The following is a 19842-nucleotide window of genomic DNA, read 5'->3' on the forward strand; positions in this document are numbered from 1 at the left end:
GTTAAACCAGTAAGAACCAAGTGGAGCTGATCAAATTTAGTTTCCCTTGGAAAAGCTTTAGGAAATTAAAAAATAATGAGGTATTCCTGCTTAGTGTTCTGCATTATCTGGGAAATTCCCACTATGCTGTGTATACAAAATTATAGGAAATGTCAGTGTTAAATCTGCTTACTTTCAGAACATGTTTCAAGGAAGATGTGGCTGAAAAGTGGATATTCAGTGGAAATCAGAGTGATCAGTATACTGCCTGCAATTGCACACTCAATGGAGAGGTAAATTCAAATTAGAATCTCATGCAATAAGGTCAAAATAAAATAGAAATTAAAAAAAAGACTAAAGGTTCAAATGAAGATTAAATAAGTGGATTTTTTTTTCTAAGACCAAATCCAACTTTATGAAAAACGGATATCTTTAAAATCATATTTATAAAAGCTAATTTCTCAAGCTGCCAATTTAATAGTATTTTCATTTAATAATACTACTTAACATTACTTAAGAGACTTGTCGGTGCAGTTGTTAGAATGCAGTACTGCAGACTAACTCACTACTCATTCCAGGAGTTTGATTCTGAGTGGCTCCAGGCAAACAAATTTTAATTTTAATAGTAGTAGTAGTAGTAGTAGTAGTAGTAGTAGTAGTAGTAGTAGTGGAATTAAGAGAATTGAAGTGGAAAAATAAGTTTTTAACAGAGCTGTGGTGGCGCAGTGGTTAAAATGCAGTATTGCAGGCTAATTCTGATGACTGCCAGCAGTTTGATTCTCACTGGCTCAGGGTTGACTCAACCTTCCATTCTTCCAAGGTTGATAAAATGAGGACCCAGATTATTGGGGGCAATATGCTGACTCTGTAAACAGCTTAGAGGGGGCTTTAAAGCATTGTATAAGTCTTAAGTGCTATTGCTATTAACAATATGCATGGCAAAGTAATTTATGGTTATAACTTGCTTTCAGTAGAATCTTCCTTCACTTTCTCAAGCATGAAAACTACAGTGTTAGTCTTGGAGACAAACCTAAATATAATGTTAATTTCTATTATCTAGCACTGATTATGTTACCTAGTTGGATAATGAAATATCTGCAAGAAAACAATCAAGCTCAGAGAAGCAAATTATCAGTTCTTCCTTTCTACAATTTTTCTACAGAGGAACATATGAGTAAAAGAACAAGCTGTTCTTAATTGTTTTGATTACTGTAGCATAACAACAATGGAACCATGAGGAGAAATATAATAAACAACAAGGGTCTGTTTTAGTATCAGAGGAGAATAAGGATGGAAGTGGGGGTGGGGACTAGGAAAGAGGAAACAATCCCTAACAGAATAAAAAGCAGGCGGGGTAGATCAGTTCGTACAGAAGCCAGTCAGTGGGCTTTATCTTCTCTGCCAGGTTGAGAAGGGCAGGAAGCAAGGAATGGCCAATCTAATCCTGCAACACAATCTGGCCTGGAAGATCTGGCATTAACTTCAAAAAGAATTGGGAACAGCATGTAGAGAGGCAGGCAAGCATCTTAGGCTGCAGTGTGGAATTGCCTTTACATTCTTCCTACCGTGTTTCCCCAAAAATAAGACCCAGTCTTATATTTTTTTGGCCTCCAAAAAATGCACTAGGTCTTATTTTCAGGGCAAGGCAAGGAGGTAGAGAATGTGGGGGCCAACAGAAGAGGGAGCACTGCTATTACCAGTCCCATCCTCTCTGTCCCACCATCTGCTTGCCTGCGACTGCAATGAACCAAAACCTCAGTAAGCTCCAGTCTCCGCTTGCCCTGCCTCCTGGCCCTGCTGTTGCTGGGACATTTCTCGGCCACATTGGGTGCCGTGTAGCTGCCCATGCTGCTTCTGGCCTCACGGGGCCCTTTGCCCTCTTGGCCACACTGCTCTGGGACACCCTGCTGGGCTGCTCCTGCTTGGCATGGGGCAAGTTGGCCCAGATCTTCCATTCAACCTCCGGACCCCCCCCTGCAGCCGGGCTGCCAGGGCCCCTTCGCCAGCAGCCACCGGTGGAACTGCACCGTCCACACCTCTGCCTTCGGGCTGCTGATTGCCAGCTTGCACATCTACTAAGTGCTGCAGGCACTTGGCTGCTGCAGCTCTCATCCAAGCTGTGCGAGGTGGACATGGGGCAGCCCTGGCCGCTTTTGGCCTCTACCTCACCAGCTGCTGCAGCCGGCTCACTTTCCACTCAGCCTGGCCCAACCAGCTTGTGCCACTGCCATAAGGTGAGGCGAGGCAGGTGACAGTGGAGTGGAATTGTTTTCCTCCACCTGCCAGACACCTGCCGAAGCTGTACAGGGTAAAGGCTGAAAGTGGCCAAGGGCAGCCCCATGCCTGCCTCACACAGCTGATATGAGAGCTGCAGTGCTCGCCAGGGCCCAAAGAGCATGGGGCTGCTCCTGCCTGGCTCCTGCCTCTGCAGAGCTGGAGAGATTGCCACACAGATGCCCAGATGCCCTCACCTCCCTCAAGCATTTTTTCACTAACCTGCCTTTCAGCTGGATCACGTTTTTCAGCCGCCGCCATGTATTTATGAGACTAAAAAAAAGTTCAATCAGACCTTCCAACTTCTCACCCCCCCCCCAAAAAAGATCTCGCAAAGTTGGAATGTTTGATTGAATTTTATTTTTAGTTCCAGAAACACGCGGCGGCAGCTGAGAAACGGACAGAGAAATCCGACTCGCTCCGCACCAGGCAGAAACAGTCCAGCAGAGTGTCCCAGAGCATCATGGCCAGGAGGGCAAAGAGCCCCCATGAGGCCAGAAGCAGCACAGGCAGCCACTTGGCAGCCACATGGCACCTGATATGGCTGAGGAATGTCCCAGCAGCAGGGCCAGTAGACAAGACAGGCAGAGACTGGGGCTCGCCGAGGACTTGAGAAGGTAAGGGGGGGATGAAGAAATATTCCTCAGCCCCATAGGTGCTCCCGACATAAGCGATGTCAGCTGGCTGCACTCCCCATCTGGCTGAGGATCCTACTATAGTGGGGCTTATTTTCAGGGTAGGGCTTATATTAGGCCCTCCTCCAAAAATCAAGCTAGGGCTTACTTTTGGGGTAGGTCTTATTTTGGGGGAAACACGGTATAATGTGTTTGACCTTGATTGATCTCAAGCAGGGCTAGATCAGAAAACCCAGGGTCATAGATTAGACTGAGAAGCTGAAAAAATATTGTAGCAAATTGCTTCTACTTCTCTACTGTTGCTTAGACAACTACATGGCCAGAGCCATTAAGCTTGATCAGAGGTGCCTTTTATGTCCATTTAATTACAATTGCACAGTTAAAATCAGTTTGGGCCATACTGCACATAGAAAGAAAGCAAATGTGCAGAAAAGTAAAAGGAATTATTTGCTTGAAACATCATGGTTCTTGAGATTACAAGAACAACGTATATAGATAGTACTTACATTTTTTAAAAAATTTTAGATTTATTTCAAAGGATGAACTAGTAGATTATCAATTAAATGTAGTTAATAATTGCCCTACAGTATAGAAGGTATATCTGCCCAGTTGAAAATTAGTTTGTCTACATGGTTTTATTTTTTGTTAAATTATAATTTAATAAAAAAAACTTTGCCTTGTTTCATTTGCTTGAAGTTTTATTCATTAAAATAATATTGCAGAGAGACACTAAAGAATATTTTATATTAATATTTATTGTTCATCAAAATAATATAATTTTAGGTATAAAAATCTTTCATGTTCATAAATTCCTTTTATTTCTAGACTTGTCCAAAGCTGAACTTTTCACCACCTCACAAGAGAACATTCTCTTCCCGGACAATATATAACCTTACTGGGCATGATGTAGAAACTTACCTTCTAGTTACTGCCAGAGATTTTATTCAAAAGAGGTATTCCATTTACCTTATTGCTGTCCTTTGCTAGCTCTATTTAACTTTAACAGAAAGTTATTGCCAATGCAGCATTAATTTCATTGTTGTCCCATTGAGATCCCCACCACCTCTCCTGATGCATCTGGTTACCACCATGTCTCCTCATAGTAGTTCAGGGAGAGAATGGGATTGCAAGTCCTACATATGGTGGTGTGGGAAGAAATATCTGGTCTGGTCCCAAACCAGGAGAAAGATACTGGAAATAAAATGGAGGCAGGCTGCAAGAAAGAAGGTCTCTGTTTACTTGGTAGCCAGAAACTAAAATGGTAGCAGCATGTTTCTGGAATGGCTGTCAAATTAGCTTGGTGAGTGCAAGGATTTTTATACAGTTTACAGTATTTTGTAATTTTGAGGCTTGCTTTGTATGCTTTTATTATTTGGTTTTACTTGTTTCAAAAAAGCTTGTGATTGGTCATAAGCTTCCCTTGGTCTTAATTCTATCAAACAAATGTAATTGATTTTATCCTGTTATCTTTAGTCTGTCTGTTGCCTCCATATAGGCGGGCTTGAGTCAATGTTTCCGCTTTTCTCAATGACCATGGTTACTCAAGTTCATGAGTGAAACATTGTCTGTATTTCTTTTCCTGAGCTTTTATTCTTGTGATTTGGGGGGCATAGTAAAAAAAGGATGGGGTGTGTGCATTCTTACCAAAGTGGTTAACACTTTTTCTCAATTGGTGTCTTCCTTAGCATTTGCATTTCTTTCATTTATGTTTATACTTTTAATTCTATCACATAATTAAAATTTAATTTAAAGGAGTAATCTGTGGTGATATTTCTAAATATCTATTATAGCAAGACAGTGTTTGGCACATTATATTTGCATAATTTCTTAGTCACCAGTTCACTGAACAAAAGGGATTTAGATTGCTTAAATTATTCTTGCGGACATAATCTTTAATTTTGATTTTAAAAAGTCATAACAAATTAGGATTCTAAAATTATTTTGTTTCTCTTCTTTTTTAAAATACTAGTCCATAAATCTTGAAAGATAAAAATGAAAACATACATTAGTTTTAATTAAACTCTTGAGATTATACACTTCCTGGTAGCTCTTTCAGTATGTACAAAAGAACATGTTGGTGCAGCTGAGTACCTTATTTCCATAAGATCTGGGAATTGCCTGGATTTTTTTTTTATCTGAATCCTGAGCCTGCAACTCCCTTGTCAGCTTCTTCTCTTTCTCTTATCTGTACAAGAAATCCTTCATGGGGTATATTAGGAGCATGGTGACTCATGGTTAGGATGCTGGGTTGCAGGTTAGCAAGCCCATGTTCGAGACCCAAGTGCTGCTGTGTGTTAGGGTGAGCTCCCATCACCCATGCCAGCTCCTTGACAGGGACGTGATGTCATGGGCTAATCCTTTCAACCTGGAAGTGCATTTAACACGAATGGGATGGGTATGGGACATATGACATTGGCATATCCAGATGGTCCAAGAGTGTAGAAAACCTCTTTAAAGAAAAAAAAACTTGATGGTACCATCAGTCATTGCCCAGATATGTCAAACTGTCAGAAGTGATATACACTTTAAGGCTTCTATAACTTCCATGGAATTTAATTGCATGAAATCTAAGATGTCTAAAACATGAGAATTTTATTTTCTAAGGTATTCTTTTTTCCCCTTCCATGTCTAGATATGGTGGCTGGAGTTTTGGACTGCCTTTAACTAGTAATCTCCAGTTTGATATAAGTCCGGTGCCTGCTAACAGAACAGTAACAAAGGTAAACACTATGGGCATTGCGTTGTCATGAAATATAGCAAACCAATAAGTGATTTCTTAAATTTAGTTTGTATATAATATATCTTGTTAAAATTCACTATTTAATTACATTAAAAACTAGGGTCCTATTGCAGGTTTCTCAGGTAAGTCAGTATTACTATTTAAGTGTTGTAGACAGAAAAATGGAGACTTGGAGAAATGGGCTCTATTAAGGCAACTTGTCAGGTTCTTGAAAGGTATGAGATGCAAACAACTTCATGATTTATAACTCAGATTTTTGCTCACTATATTTTATCAACTCTGCTGTAATTTTGTATTAATAGATTATTTTTATATATAATATGCATAAAATGTTTCCTTTAACTCTGTGGTCTAGGAAATAATGGTCCATATTGGGAGGGACTATTCTAGCAAATGTGCCAGCTGCAGTTTTTTTTTCTTCCTACAGTATTGTTCTCATACTTTTCAAGGAATAAATAAGGGCAATTCAGAAATAAACCTCCATTTGGTTATCAGATTTGGCGCCAAATCTGAGCTCTAGGGGGATTGATAAAAAACACCCCAATGGAACTGCTTCAAAGGTTCTTGAGTATGTCTAGCGGTGTGTGGGTGAGCATTATCATGAAACTTTCAATCCGGAAGTGCCTCCAACATGAATGGGATGGGTATGGGACATATGAGATTGGCATATCCAGATGGTCCAAGAGTATAGAAAACCTCCTTAAAGAAAGAAAACTTGATGATGCCATCAGTCATTGCCCAGATATGTCAGAAGTGATGTACACTTTATGGCTTATATAATTTCCATGGAATTTAATTTCATGAGATCTAAGATGTCTAAATCAGAAGTGATGCCATAGAAAATTGCGCCAAATGTGAAGATGCCAAAGAAATGGAGATGAAATACTTCATCTCCATGAAGTTCATGGAGCGTGGTTCAACCATCAATTCAGAAGTCTACTGTGAAACATTACGAAAACATAAGACGAGCCATCCATAACAAGCGTCAGGGCATGCTGACTTGGTTCATGATAATGCTTGCCCACACACCACTAGACACACCCAAGAACTTTTGAAGACATTCCGTTAGGATGTTTTTGATCACACGCACACCCATAACCCAGATTTGGCACTGAGCGATTATTACTAAGGAATTTCAAACCTTGTAGGATGTTATGACAAGTGCCTCAATTTGAATGGTGATTATGTCAAAAAGTAATATAGTGTTGTAGTTTTCTAATATGTATAATAAAAGTTCTGTATCTGCGAGTGTCTGTCATTGATAATCAAACAGAGGTTTATTTCCAAATTACCTTCGTATATGCTGCTGTAGCAGGAAATCTAATTTGGGTCATATCAGCATTTGTGTAGTAAAGGAACTTTTGTTTGCCAGTTCCTAATGTGCTGAGAAAGCCTGTCAAGGCCAGAAAATTCATCTGACAATAATTGCTTCTAGTAGAAATGGACATTGACTCATAACCTGAGGTTTCTCAGCAGAGTTAATTTTAAATGCCTTTTCTGTCCTCAGGTACTGTGGATAAAAGAGCTCTAGTTCTACTAAAACTGGAGTAGCATTCTTGCTTCTTGTTTGAGTTTTGAGAAAAACTATGTTTCAATTTTCCAAATATTTTTTTGGCTAATATAAATTTTATTTTGCTTCTACAAAAAAAAATTAATAAATAGACAAACAAACTCTAACATTGGAACTGTGGGTTGTAACTATTATCACACAACTCCCGAACTTACTAACTGAACTTAGACAAGTCACTGTTCTCATACTTTAGTTCTCCAAGGATTCACAATCTAAGAGGCCTGCAGATTTTTCAAACCCCTTCTAATATGAACAAACAAACAAACACTTTATTATTCTTAGTATTGTTTTATGGAGTGGACCTGCAGGTATATTCTGTCTCATTGTTCACCTGAATTCTAAGATTCACTGGTTACAAATTTATTCACAAAATTACAAGTATATATATATTGCCTGTTATTTTTATATCTAAAATTTAAATATAGGTTTGGTATAATCCGGAAGGATATCATAGCCTCCCAGCCTACCTTAACAGCTTGAATAACTTCATTCTCCATGCTAACTTACCACACGGAAACACCTCTGGATATGGTAGGTATCCACCTGCCACATAGTTTTCAATTTCAAGATGAGAGCTTTAGTTTTCCACCTATCTTTAAATACATTGAGACATGTGAAGTATTATGTTACTCTTCATCCCCACTAAGAATGAATCTGCAAATGCAGAATAGTTAATCCAAGTTTTATGCTTTCTAGGGCATTATTTATTCCTTTCTGAATTCTGCCATAGGTTGTTGAATAAAATGCAAATTAGTCTGCATTGCTTTAAGCTGAAAATCCTACAGTGAAGTATTTTTTTAAAAAAACAAGAATCTTAAATACACTCAACTAATAAAGGATGTTGAATATAATAAATTTGAAACAGAAAGGTTCTTGGAAGGCATTTTTTTTCCAATCAGCCATTTAAAGTGGCCAATAGCTTATGTTTGCTTTGTCCAAAAGACTGTTCAGAAATTCTTGAAATGTCCAGATAAAAGTTAACTATTATTATTTTATTGTTTTTAAAGTAGGTAGTAACAATCAATACCCTATCATTGTGTTTCCTAATTTTAATCCCCAGTGCAGCTTTAAGATTAGAATTAGGATAGAAACCAAGATCTAGACTGCAGCTTTTAAATATTGATTGAAATAATGTTTACTCCACTGGGATTGATATCGCTAACCAACAAGGATAACTGATGAGGAAGATCAATATCAGAGAAAAATTGGGGGGTTTTTTTTGAAGCAATTAAAAAAATGGGATAAAAAAGCAATAGCACTTGGACTTATATACTACTTCATAGTGCTTTACAGCCCTCTCTAAGTGGTTTATAGAGTCGGTAAATAGTCCCCAACAGTCTGGCTCCTCATTTTATTGATCTCAGAAGGATGGAAGCCTGAGTCAATTTTGAGCTGGTGAGGATCGAACTCCTGGCAGCAAGCTGAATTAGCCTGCAATTCTGCATTCTAACCACTGTGCCACCACAGCTCCTCAATCAAGCAAAACGAATACTAATGAATACTAATTCTTGACATGGCACCAATGTAATATAGTATCACTCTTGAAGGCCTTTACTATTAAACCAACTGAGAAAGAAAAGGGACAATAGTAGCTAGAGGCTCAGTAGCCATAAATAGATTATAAAAATAGAATAATTTCTAAATATTATTTTTAATATTTTTGATTAAGTTAATATCATTCATTTTCAAACTTCCGTTTTTGCAAGCAATGACCTCAGTATCTACCATACTGCTCTATTGTTGGTTTCTAGCTTTAAAACTGAGTAATGTAGTAAATGACCTAGAGTAATTTTCTAGATACTGGAAAAGGCAGTAAAATCTATTTTACTGATTTAGGTTTTATGCTAACATTTTGTATCAAAAATGGATTTTTAGAATGTTTGATAAGCTTCCCTAGATGGTATTTGGGGCTCAGCAGGGATAATTTTGACTGGAAGTAAAAGGTAGGTTTGTGAAAATCCATTTAGACATTTTGAATAACTATTTAATTATAAAATTATAAACTGAAAAATGCAATTATTGCTTTTCTATGTTCTTCTCACCCCTTTTTATTTTCCCAAAAATTGCAATGAGAAATAAGACAAGATGAAGTTGGTGGCTGCCCAGTATGCTTTATCACTAAATTGTGAATCCAGATGTCCACATTCTGAGATTCTTAACATTCTCTAACTGCGTAATAAAAAATTATCTCTCTACAATAAAATGATTGTTAGCTTATTTCTATCCCAGGACATGGACTTGCAACTCAGAGAGATGGATACATTGCCTCCATTTTAACTTACTACTCTCTGGGCTTTTATTTCTTCCTGAGCTTTTACATATTTGATCTGACTCTGACTCTAATATTCCATCAAAATTTGCCTTCCTGTAACTTCAATCCATCATTTCCTGACCCACAGTTTAAATTGAGAGAGGACAGGTCTTCTTCCAACTGGTTGACACCCTCTAGGTAAATGAGGAAGTGATATCCTCCCACTGGCACTTTTTCCTCAAGGTTAAATCCAAAATGCAGTGAAGTACACAGAGTGGGATCTAACCAAAATAAAATAAAGATGGAGAGTTTATTTCCTGTGATTTGGAAATTATGCTTTTTTTTAATGGAGCCCAAATTTGCATTTGCCTTTTCTTATGCTTTATCCCTTTTTTGGCTCATACTGTACTCAGTCTACAATCTATTGCTATTCTAAGATTATCTGGTCTTTTTAGTATAGTAACACCCATATACTTGGGACAAGAATGTTGCAAATTATAGCAATAGAATAGCACTTAGACTTATATACTGCTCTATGGTACTTTATAGCACTCTCTGAGTAGTTTACAGTGTTTGCATATGGGACCCAACAATGTGGGTCCTCATTTTACCAACCTCAAAAGGACATCTGTCAACCGTCCCATTCATTCATCCAGTGAAGAAAGACTTCTGGGTCTTTGTTTTGCCAAGAGTATACTTTACTGGAGCTTAAATGGTTACAGAAGAATAGGGAAGCTGGTTCTGATGTTTTCTGCACACAGACAAAGCAATTAACTTTCCCTTTTCCCTGGCCCTCCCCCCTGTTATCCACAAATGTCCAATTAGATGCTGGTATATTGTTCAGGTAACAAGCATTCGATTTCACGGGCTTTTGTGCTTTGCACTTGGATGGGAGACCTTGGCTAGCAGATGTTTCTCATTCCTTGGCCAGCATGCTTTGGTTTGCAATGCTGCATTCTAACCACTGTGCCACCACGGTTCCTGGCAACACAAGCCAACAAATTCTAAAAAATTGCATATGTGTAATAATGGCATCCTGGCTCCAGTCAAAATGAATTCAGTCATATTGACCAAATTTAAGTTTAAATTTAATTTTTTTTTTAATTTAAATTTGTTTAACCCATATGATTTTTTTTCTTATATAAATATTATTTGCTTTTACCTGACTGATTTTTCTTATTTTTTTGCATCTTTGATTTTCTGTATATTGCTTCCTTTAGCATCTTCACATACCGTCTTCTTCAGTGCAACAAGCTCTGGCACCAACGTGCATGTTTTTATTAACTTCATTCTTACATTTCCCTTTAATTTTAATCACTAAATATTTTTTTAAAAAATATCAGCCCAGCTATTTAATACTATCTTACAATAATGTCACATTTTCATGGTCTTTTATGTTAAAAAGTTAGTTTTTCTCTGAGAGAGAGGTAGGTGATTTCAAATTTTACAGAATAACAGTAACAGAATAGAAAGGGAACTTGGAGGTCTTCTAGTCCAACCCGCTGCCCAAGCCTATATCTATATCATTGCAGACAAACGGCTGTCCAATTTCTTCTTAAAAACCTCCAGTGATGGAGCATTTGTAACTTCTGGAGATGTTTATTTGACAAATGAATAAATAAATATGTTTAATATCCATGCCTTTAGAAGTTTGGACTAATTTATGTAGAATTGCCAGTGAATGTTCATTAGGCAGAGATAAAATTCAGAAATAGTTTGTACATAATTGTGGCATTATGAGTATATGCCTAGATGGAGACGTACATTGCCATTGTTGTTCCTTTCTAACTGATGTTTGGAGGTTGATGAGGTTGATGAGGTGGAAATCAACATTTCTCAAGCTACACAGAGTCACTGTGTAAACATAAAACAGACGTCTTCAGCTCTCAAAACTGGGAAAAGAATGCCGTTGACTCAAAAGAGTAGGAGGAACATTTTGCATGGATTAATTATGCATTATATGAATAATTTTCTTTATTCTATTCTAAATCTTTCTCCAATAAACTGAATTGGATAACCCTGATCATTTGATACTTGAAAAAAAATTTCCCTCTCCATTTTCTCAATCAAGAAGATTTTATACATCTTGATCCCACACGTTCATTTTGTTTTCTAAACTAGGTTCTCAAATATTCTTTTTCTCAGCATTTGAGCTATAGATCATTTTAGCTGCCTTTTACCTTAATGGCAGAAATTTAAAACTGTTAAATCATTCAATTTTTGAACTAGCACCTGAAATAAAGTCCCTAAATGTATTTCATTATTATTGCAGGCATTTCTGTTGTTGCTCATCCTTATCCTGGTGGAGAGAGTCAGGAACAAGTCATGTAAGATGTTAATTTTATCATTTTTCTCCTTAATTATAATTGTAGGAAAAGTAGACTGACTTTTGTATTACAGTTATTTTGAAGTATAAGCTAGATTATATTATATGCATGTCAGTCATTGTGAATAGGGATTGCTTATGTTTTATACAGTATGTTTTGAATTTATCATAAATATTGTCCTGAACAGTAGAACAAGAAGTTGCATAACACTGGAGAATATGTATATATTTAAATATTTATAAACTTCTGTATTTTATTATCCATCCATTATATCCATTATCTATTCATTAAAATCAAGATAAACAATTCAACAAAAAGCAAGTAAAATAACCTGATTAAAAATAGAATAGGAACTAAGTTATTACAACTGCAACTGAAAGCATAGATCAGGGGTCTTCAAATCTGGCACGCTGGCTGTGGAATTCTGGGAGTTGAAGTCCACAAGTCATAAAAGGGCCAAGTTTGAAGACCCCTGGCATAGATTGATAACCTGATTTCTACTTGGCAGGGAAATCTATTTTGTTAATAGCCTGGCCTCTAGGAAGGAAGAAATTTTATAACCAAAATGTCATAACCATGAAAGCCCATTATTGCATCGCCACATATAGGCAACTTTATGTTACATTCTGTAAAGTCACCACAAATACTGAACACACAGTGGCTCATGTGGTTAGGACACTGAGTCAGAAAACCATTGAGTGTTAACAGCAGTTCAAAACCCGAGAGCGAGCGTCATGACAGAATGACCTCCCATCAATTTGTCCTAACTCCTACTCATCTAGCAGTTTGAAAGCATGCAAATGCAAGTAGATAAATAGGTACCATTCAGTGGGAAAAATAACTGGGACATAAAAGGAGCCCCTATGGGTGTCCCCTGGGCAACAGTGATATCACTGGCTAATCTTTTCAACCCAGAAGCATCTTTTTTTATTATTATTATTGAAAATTTTTTAAAAGTTTTACAAATCAACCCTCACCCAATCCCTCCCAAACCCGCCCCCCCTCCCCCCTCCCCAAACTTCCCAGAACTGAATATAGGCTTATTTAAAATTTTAAAAAACCTTTTACAACTTATGAAATAATTAGTAATAAGATATACATAACATAAACATTAAGAAAAAAAAGTACTTAAAAAAGAAATAAAAAAGAAAGGAAAGAGAGAGAGAAAGAAAAAGAAAGATAAAAAAATAAAAGAAAGAAAAAAAAGAAAAAAGAAAACAAAAGACGGAAAAAGAAAAGAGAAAACAATCTATACAAACTATGAAAAAGCTAAATGATATTTTTCCATATCCAAATTATGTTGTATAAAATTTGTCCATTTTTCCCATATAACAAAAAATTTCTCTTGAGATTGCTCCTTTAAGAAAGCCGAAATCTTTGCCATTTCCGCCAAGTAAGAAACTTTATAGAACCACTCTTGTAAAGTAGGCAAAGATTCCTTCTTCCAATATTGTCCTACTAACAGCCTTGCGGCTGTAATCAAATTTAACATCAATATAACTTCCTTAGCATCACAATCAGTAACAATACCTAATAAAAATAATTGTGGGGTAAATTTAACCCTCCTTCTAAAGATTCTTTGGATATTCCACCATATCTTAATCCAAAAAGCTTTTATATTTTTACACGACCACCAAATATGGTAATAAGTAGCATCCAAACAACCACATCTCCAACATTTAGGCTGTAGATCAGGGTACATAATAGACATTTTTTGTGGATCAAGGTGCCATCTATAAAACATTTTGTAAAAATTCTCTCTTAAATTCTGCGCTTGTGTAAATTTAACGTTCCTCACCCAGATAAGTTCCCAGGTATCCAATGGGATTGGTTCACCAATATTTTGTGCCCATTTAATCATACAATCTTTGATTAATTCAGATTCTGAATCCATTTCAACTAAAACCCCATAAACCCTCTTAATATGAGTTGGTCTTTGATCCCTTACTTGTTTAAAAAGATTTTCATCTTCTCTAAGCCAACCCATATTACGATCCGTCTTCCATCTATCCACTATTTGTCTGTATTGAAACCATGAGTAAGTAATGTTTGCATGTACTAAGTCTTCCAAAGATTTTAACTGCCAATTTTGACCATCCCATCTAAGTAGTTGTGTATAGGAAACCGTAACCATCTTAGCTCCTCTCTTTATCCCCTCTATCGCATGCCAAGGTATAGCCCATAATGGTATTTTAAAATCACTTTTATAATATTTCCTCCACACCCTAAGCAAAGAAATCCTTATAATATGAGATTTAAAAACCCGATCCACTTTTTTATTAAAAATTAAATAGGCATGCCATCCAAAAAGTAAATCCCAACCCTCCAAATGGAGAATTTCTACATTTGTTAAATTCGTCCAATCGCTAATCAGTGTTAGAACCACAGCGTCATAATATAGTTTCAAATTCGGTACCTTGAGTCCACCTCTCTCACGAAAATCTTGCATAATTTTAAGTTTTACCCTTGGTTTTTTCCCTGCCCAAATAAATTTGTTAATACCTTTCTGCCATTCATTTAAATTAAGTTCATTCTTTAAGATAGGTAACATTTGAAACAAAAAAAGAAATTTTGGTAGGACATTCATTTTAATAACTGCAATTCTACCCATAAGAGATAACTGTAAGTTATCCCAATTCTTTAAATCCTTCTGTACCCCAATCCACAACTTTTCATAATTGTTTTTATACAATTTTACATTAGAAGCAGATAATATGACCCCCAAATATTTTACCTTATCAACAACTTCAAAATCTGTTAAGTTAACCAAGGTCTGTTTATCACAATTAGTCATATTTTTGGGTAATATTTTAGTCTTATTATTATTAATTTTAAAACCCGAAACACACCCATATTGATGAATCAATTGTAATAATTTTACTACCGAATAGGTAGGTTGAGACAAAGTAACAACCAAGTCATCTGCAAAAGCTCTTAGCTTATATTCTTTTTTATTAATCTCTATTCCTTTTATTTCTTGAGACTCCCGAATTTTAATCAACAAAATTTCCAATGTTAAGACAAATAATAATGGAGATAATGGACATCCCTGTCTTGTACCTTTTTCTATTGTAAAAGCCTCTGACAAACCCCCATTAACAATAAGTTGAGCAGTCTGTTTTTGATAACATAAACTGCCAATTCAATTGGTCAAAGGCTTTTTCAGCATCCAAAAATATCAGCCCTGCAGAGACTTGGTTGTTTTTATCTAAATATTCTAATAAATTAATAATTTGTCTAACATTATTTTTCATATATCTTCCAGTTATAAAACCCGATTGGTCCTTATGTATAAGCTGCTGCAAATTAGTTGCAGCTTGATCAGCCATCAACATATTAAATTGTGTTTTTAACAATTTTATAGCTCCTTTCACCTTTTCATCTAAAGGATTTGAAATTAAAAGCTTTTCTTTTAATTTAATCTCATCTTCCAATTCTTTACGTTTCTGAGTCTGCTTTTGTCTATGAAAGTTATTCATTTTTATCAAAATCCCGCGCATAAAAGCTTTACTTGCATCCCATATCATTGACATTGATGTTCCCTTATACATGTTTAAAACAAAATAATCCTTTAAACATTCCTTTAATTTTTGAACATTTTTTTCTTGTTTAAATAAATTCTCATTCAACCTCCAGGATCTCCTCTCCTCTTTCTCAGTGACCAGTTCCATCCAAACTGGACTATGATCTGTCAGTGACCTAGGAAAAATTTTTACATTCTTCACCCTGTTATAATCAGGAAGAAGTCAATCCTTGAGAAAGATTGGTGTCTATCTGAGAAGAAAGTAAAGTCTCTTTCCTCTTGATTACGTTCAACCCAATAATCTCTCAATTCCCAATCTTCTTTCAAATCAAAAAAAGCTTTAGGTAATTTAGCCTGTTTAAAGAAAGTAGAAAAACCTTTTTTGTCCTTTTGTGTGTCTAAAACACCATTCCAGTCTCCCATTAATATCACTGACCTATAATCCAACAAAGTTATTTTCTGATGTAACAATCTATAAAATTGTTCCTGTTGCTGGTTTGGTGCGTACAATCCCACTATAAGTATTTTCTTACCATATAAGCCAAGTTCAATCATGACATATCTTCCTTGAGGATCTGTTTCTACCAGACAAGCTGGTAGGTTTTGCTTAACATAGATTACCACACCCCCTTTTTTCCCAGGAGCAGGAGATACAAAATGAGATCCCAGGCGAGCATTAGCTAAATATTTTTGGTCTTTGAGTAAAATATGAGTTTCCTGCAAACAAATGATATCATTATTATGTTGTTTTAAGTAATGAAAGATTTTCTTTCTCTTCTGGGGAAAATTAAGCCCATTAACATTCCAGGTCAGGAACTTTGCCATCTCCCTTAACCAGGAGCCTGGAGAAGATTCCCTCAAGATCTGCTACTGAGGAATGTGTTGCAGAGCTTTTGGGTCTTGCTCCTCCCACCGGCATCGAAACAATCTGATGAGAAGATTCTTTAGCTTCTTTCTTCTGTTGTTCCTTTTCCTTACGTTTGTGTGCTGCACGAGTCATTCTCTGTTCTTTAACCTCTGCTTGACGCATCCATTCCACCTGCCCAGCAGCCATCAAACTTAGTCCTTCAGACTGCTGTTCCACCTCTTGGCCACTCAAGGCTCTCTGAGTCATGGATGAAGATGAGCCTGCTCCCAGGACCGTGTTGTAAAATTCTTTAGCTTTGGCAACCGTGTTAAGTCTGTACCGTATCCCCGCATGGCTCAAAGCAATACCCATCGGAATCTCCCATCTAAATGGCATCAATCTTGTTTTGAATTCATTTGCTAAAAAAACAAAATCTTTTCTGCTTCTTAAAATTTTAGATGGGATTTCCTTTAGGATAATGATATCTTGGGCAGCAATCTGGAATCTCTTGTTATAAAAAGCTTGTAAAATCTGATTGCGCAGAGACTTCTTAGCAAAATAAATCACCACATCTCTTGGCAAATTCTTCTGTTTCGCAATCCAAGAGTTCACTCTATAGATTTTTTCCACTTCTCCACGTAATTCCTCTTTATCTATATTCAAAACAACAGCTAAATCATTAATCACCATCTCCATCAGATCTTGATTCATATCTTCTTTAAGACCCCTAATTCTCAGAGCATATTCCATCTGTCTATACTGAAACATAAGAATATCATCTTGTGAGGTTTCCACCTTTTTTTCCATATCTTGAAATTTATACTCAAGAAAATCTACTTTTTCTGCGACTTCTTCCACTCTGGAGTCCAGCTTCACAACCACAGAAGCCAATCCAGATAAAGCTGAGACTATATCTTGCCTCAAAATAGTATTATTCTGTTCAAAAAGCTCTTTCATTTCTTTCTTCATTTCCTCCTTACTTTCAGACTTGCTCTGTTCCAAAAGTTGCTTCACTTCCTCCCTAAATTGAGACACAGCATTTTCCATTATATCTTTAATGTCTTGTGCAGACGAGCCTGATGGGGGAGGAGAAGGTGGAGATATAGCCTTAGGTTGCTGGACGGGTGGTGTAACTTTAAGTTGTTGTTGAACAGTTGCAATAACAGGAGAAGAAATCACCTTAGACACTATAGAAGCTGGTTGTCTCTTTGAAGCCATTTTTTTTTAAAATTAGTCCCTCTTTCTTTCTTCTTAAAAAAAATGCTTAAATCTTTACAAATAAAAAAAAACCAGAAAAAATGCAATAAAAATTAGAACCTCCAAAGCACTTTAAAAGGAAAAAGAAAAGAAACTTAAAAGAGAAAAAGAGAGCAATGCTAAGCATACATTTCATTCAATCCGTCTTTTCTTTCCGGAGATTGGAAAAAAAAAAAACTTTCAAAGCGCCATTTTACTTTCACTCTCACTTTCCGCCCAAAGAAAAAAAAATCAAAAAAAGGAGTCAGCATAAGCTAAAAAAAATTAAGAAAAATAAATCTTTAACTCTAAATAAAATCCTTTAAACAGTTCTGTCCGTTTTAAAAATCACTCACCAGAAAGCTTTAAATGCGGAGATGGTAGCGGCGTTTCGCTTTGCTTCCGAAGAAACAAAGACAGCTGAGAGGCGGAGAAGGCACGAACTCCGAGGGAGCACTCTTTCTACCCCCCCTAAAAAAAATCCAGGGAAGGTTAAGAGGTTCTACCTCTATTCATGCAGTCTCTACCCCTTCCCTTCGCCCAGGAAGGGGATTTCGAACCGCGGGCCAGCTGATGAACGCTGTGCTCCGCAGTTCTGACACCATCACAGGAGGACGGCTACAAAGTAGCCGCCATCACCGTCGCTTGACCACCGGAAGTTTAACCCAGAAGCATCTTGACATGCAGCAGCAGCAACCACAAACACTGAATTAGCAATACTGAAATCTCAGCTGGAAACCTGTGCATCAGGCAACTCCATTTTTTTGTTGCTCTGTGTGACCATGAGGACTGACTTTGTGGTTACAAATATATAAGAATGAATAGGTAAATTTATAAATACAGAATACACACATAATGAGAAGTGATAGAATATAGTTAAGAGGCAGCCCTATCAGCAGACCTTAGTACCTGGATGGGCAGTGGTATACCAAAGTAGTACCCAAGAGAGATGTTCCCTCAAATAATCTATGTTTCCAACTATGTAAAGATGTAAACATCATCGCTACTAACGATTACATATATAGCAAATGTATTTCTAGCCTGTGTAGTATATAATATGTTTTTAAGTAATGTTTGGGTAGTATCTAGCTGCTATATTCAGCTCAAGCAATAAACTTCATAGCCCAAATAAAGCAAACAGGAATGAAACTGAACCAGAATTCTGTTTGTTTCTTCTCTTTGGTACTTTACAAAGCACCAGACTTTTTTCCAGTACTGGTTCAGAAGGGGGGAGGGAAGTGGGGCGGGGGAATTTGAGGCTGCACTTTTATAGCAATAGCTTAGTGTTTTGGGGTGGTTTTTTTTTTTCAGATTAGGCACACACAAGTTTTGGAAACATAAATAGGAGAGGGGTAGCAAATGATTTTATTTCCTTTTGCACTAACTGGTTGCTGGAGAAAGCCCTTTCCTTGCATTCCAAAGTTTTTGGGAGTGAAAAGGATTACACAATTGCCATCAAAATCTGTGGGAAGGACTAGAGTGGAAGTACAGTAGTACCATGTGTTAAAAACCCTTGTTTGCCTAGCTTTCCAATTTATTTCTGAGCTGTATCCCTTCAGGTTGCAGGTTCTCCATTACAAAGAGAACACTTCTCTGTGATATTTAGTAATGGGGAAGGAATGTTTTGGCACCAAATTATATGACACTAACTCTTTCAGACCTACTAATCTTAGTAGTTATCATATTTAACTATGATTGTTCTGACATATTAATTGATCCTGAATTATTTTTGACAGCAATTGTCAATTTAGTTATGAAAAAAATTATAGAATAAAAATAATTGTTTATATTTTATTATATTATATCTCTAAAATAAAACATATCTGCATGCGGTGCTATTCATTAAGGTCTTGGGCTCATAGTCGATGCTTAACTTTCTTCCTTTTTTTTAATTTCCTGATCAACTTTCTTAGGAACAATAGATACTTACCTCAGACAATTTTGAATTTCTTACAATGCCTCTAACCTAACTTTACTCTGGACAATGCAGAAAATTAAACTGGCCCTCCGGAGAACTCCAGCACAAATCAGGCCATTAGAAAATTCTTTGTATAGAACATCTTAAAAGCTGGAGCTGGCCATGGCTGGCCTGTTCATCTTTTAAAATGTTTCATTACTTTTTCGTTTCCTCAGGCTTAGTAGTTTACTGGATATCATCGTGTCCATGTCAATCCTGATCGGATATTCCATCACAACAGCTAGTTTTGTGCTTTATGTGGTCAAGGAACATCAAACAAAGGCAAAACAGCTGCAGCATATCTCTGGCCTTGGTGTGACCAGCTACTGGGTGACTAACTTCATTTATGACATGGTGAGTAGCTTATCTCTTAAATATAATATGGAAAATACCATATGATGAAATGAAGCCCCAAAAAAGCTACCGGTATATTAAAAAATGCAGGATTCACTTATTTATTCTGGCTCATAGAACTCCATGCTTATATTCAGTTTTTAAAATCT

At 36.6% G+C, this 19842-nt stretch overlaps 1 protein-coding gene across 1 annotated transcript in view; it reads left to right on the plus strand.

Annotated features, from left to right (window-relative positions):
- The window catches only part of ABCA12 (ATP binding cassette subfamily A member 12), a 224960-nt gene that overhangs the window by 173918 nt on the left and 31200 nt on the right, over positions 1-19842 (plus strand). Inside the window, exons 37-42 of the mRNA XM_039355317.1 lie at positions 179-272; positions 3714-3841; positions 5521-5608; positions 7624-7729; positions 11722-11776; positions 19516-19693. Of these exons, the coding sequence (XP_039211251.1) occupies positions 179-272; positions 3714-3841; positions 5521-5608; positions 7624-7729; positions 11722-11776; positions 19516-19693 (649 nt within the window). The remainder of the gene's footprint in view (positions 1-178; positions 273-3713; positions 3842-5520; positions 5609-7623; positions 7730-11721; positions 11777-19515; positions 19694-19842) is intronic.

Source organism: Crotalus tigris, unplaced genomic scaffold (assembly GCF_016545835.1).
Source record: "Crotalus tigris isolate CLP2741 ecotype Arizona unplaced genomic scaffold, ASM1654583v1 scf7180000018674.437415, whole genome shotgun sequence".
Classification (NCBI taxonomy): Eukaryota; Metazoa; Chordata; class Lepidosauria; order Squamata; family Viperidae; genus Crotalus; species Crotalus tigris.